The sequence below is a fragment of the Drosophila guanche genome, unplaced genomic scaffold (assembly GCF_900245975.1).
Source record: "Drosophila guanche unplaced genomic scaffold, DGUA_6, whole genome shotgun sequence".
NCBI lineage: Eukaryota > Metazoa > Arthropoda > Insecta > Diptera > Drosophilidae > Drosophila > Drosophila guanche.
Genome location: NW_022997491.1, coordinates 1 through 1,639, shown reverse-complemented (window position 1 = coordinate 1,639; position 1,639 = coordinate 1). Strand labels below are relative to the sequence as shown.

The 1,639-nt window shown below is 39.7% G+C and overlaps 1 protein-coding gene across 1 annotated transcript; it reads left to right on the top strand.

The window, feature by feature from the left end:
• The first annotated feature begins 1,021 nt into the window (after positions 1-1,021).
• On the top strand, positions 1,022-1,476 carry LOC117591723 (kunitz-type serine protease inhibitor homolog dendrotoxin I-like). The gene is made up of 2 exons (XM_034285039.1): positions 1,022-1,119; positions 1,183-1,476. The coding sequence occupies exons 1-2, from the start codon at positions 1,038-1,040 to the stop codon at positions 1,377-1,379; spliced, it is 279 nt and encodes a 92-aa protein (XP_034140930.1). The 5' UTR covers positions 1,022-1,037; the 3' UTR covers positions 1,380-1,476.
• The last annotated feature ends 163 nt before the right edge of the window (positions 1,477-1,639 follow it).

The window sequence follows — 1,639 nt, the reverse complement described above, 5'->3', positions numbered from 1 at the left end:
AATGTATGTAAATTATTAAAAGAGACACATGTATGTTAAGCTGATAACATTGAAAAATTAGAAATATAGCGATCGCAATACAGGGTGATAAAGAAACATAAGTAAATATTATCAGCTGGTTGGTGGCCACTTCTTCTATCGTCACAACTAATTACTCCTTTCATTTGCTAAGGAACACTCGATAATGATGAAAAAATCATCATTATCGTCTAACTAATCACAAATTTCTTTGATTTTCTTTCTTTTCTTTTATTTGAATATACTCTCACCTACAACAGATGGACCTCGACGGAGGCTCCAGCCCATCAACATGGTACCTGTCTCAAAAATTGATACCCCTGTGCATCTAACTTCGGACTCAGTTGCCAGTGATGTCACCCACAACAGCTATAAACAACTATAAACAATAAATATTAATCTATTAATATATTTATATTCAGTTAAAAGAAAATTTCGGTGGTCCGTCGATCCCGTCATCACTCACACTGCAACGTGATACCATACATTTATCCTGACATTAAAATCCAATCGGCTTCCTCTAGCCACATACAAATGTTGCTCAAACTGAAATGATTGTATACTTTTCAGATGCAATATTAAACTCTTATCCACGCCTTGAATAGAATCTTAAGAGAATACTTATACTAGAATACTTAAGACTTTTAAGGTGAGTCGACTGGCGCCAAAGTTCCTAAAATTGCCGTCAGAGTTCCTAAAATCGCCGTAAACATTTTTGCTTTTTAATTGTTTCTGGCATGGAAAATTTGCGCGGATGCTCCGTTACGAGACTGCATGAAAGACGCATCTATAAATAGCTGCACTTGTCGATATTGATTGTACCCTTTTACCTTATTGCTATCCAGAGCAGGTTACCCATTGAAAGGGGTCCCCTTTCACAATACGGGTCAGACTATTGTGGAGTTGTTTTTGATTAACTGGTGAAATGATTTTACTGCCTGAAAACGTATACTATATAAGCCCCGAAACCCGATCGATCCAACAGTTCAAATCGAACATTCAATCCGAGTCTTTTAAGAATGAAGTTCATTTTGGTTTTGGCTTGTCTGGCCCTTTATGTGGCCCTCATCTCTGCCCAGAACAACTGTCGTGGCCGTCCCGGTAAGTTAAGATCATTTTATTCTAGAGCCTAACTTATGGGACAATATTTCCATGTTTCTGTAGCGCGTCAGCTATGCACTGGCGGCCGGAATGAAGGACACAGACGTCATAGATCGTGTCAAGCGAGCTTCATGCCCGAAATGTGGTGGTACAACGCACGCGTCAGGGACTGCCAGAAGATGAGGTATTTGGGCTGTGGTGGCAACAACAACCGCTACTGTTCCCTAGCCAGCTGTCGCCGTCAGTGCAGACGCCGATAGGTTCCGGTATCCGACCCGACCCGTCCTGATGCTGATTCTGTCTTGATCTTGTGTCATTTTTAACGATACTTAAGTAAAATAAATAATTCACTCTGCAGCTGACACTCTGTTAATTGGGATTTGCTTAGTTTTAGGTGTTTAATTTTTTATTTCACGTTACGTTCTCCAGCTCATGTAAAATATTAATATTCTGTACGACAGAATTTCTATAACTTTCTTATGATGAACCGAAACAGCGCGACAGTAGCTGTAGTTGTAGA

What these genes read in the sequence shown, in the direction of transcription:
- LOC117591723 (XM_034285039.1), top strand. Translation starts at nt 1,038, where the DNA reads ATGAAGTTCATTTTGGTTTTGGCTTGTCTGGCCCTTTATGTGGCCCTC. An exon ending in CAACTGTCGTGGCCGTCCCG is followed by an intron (nt 1,120 to 1,182) that starts GTAAGTTAAGAT and finishes ATGTTTCTGTAG; the next exon opens with CGCGTCAGCTATGCACTGGC.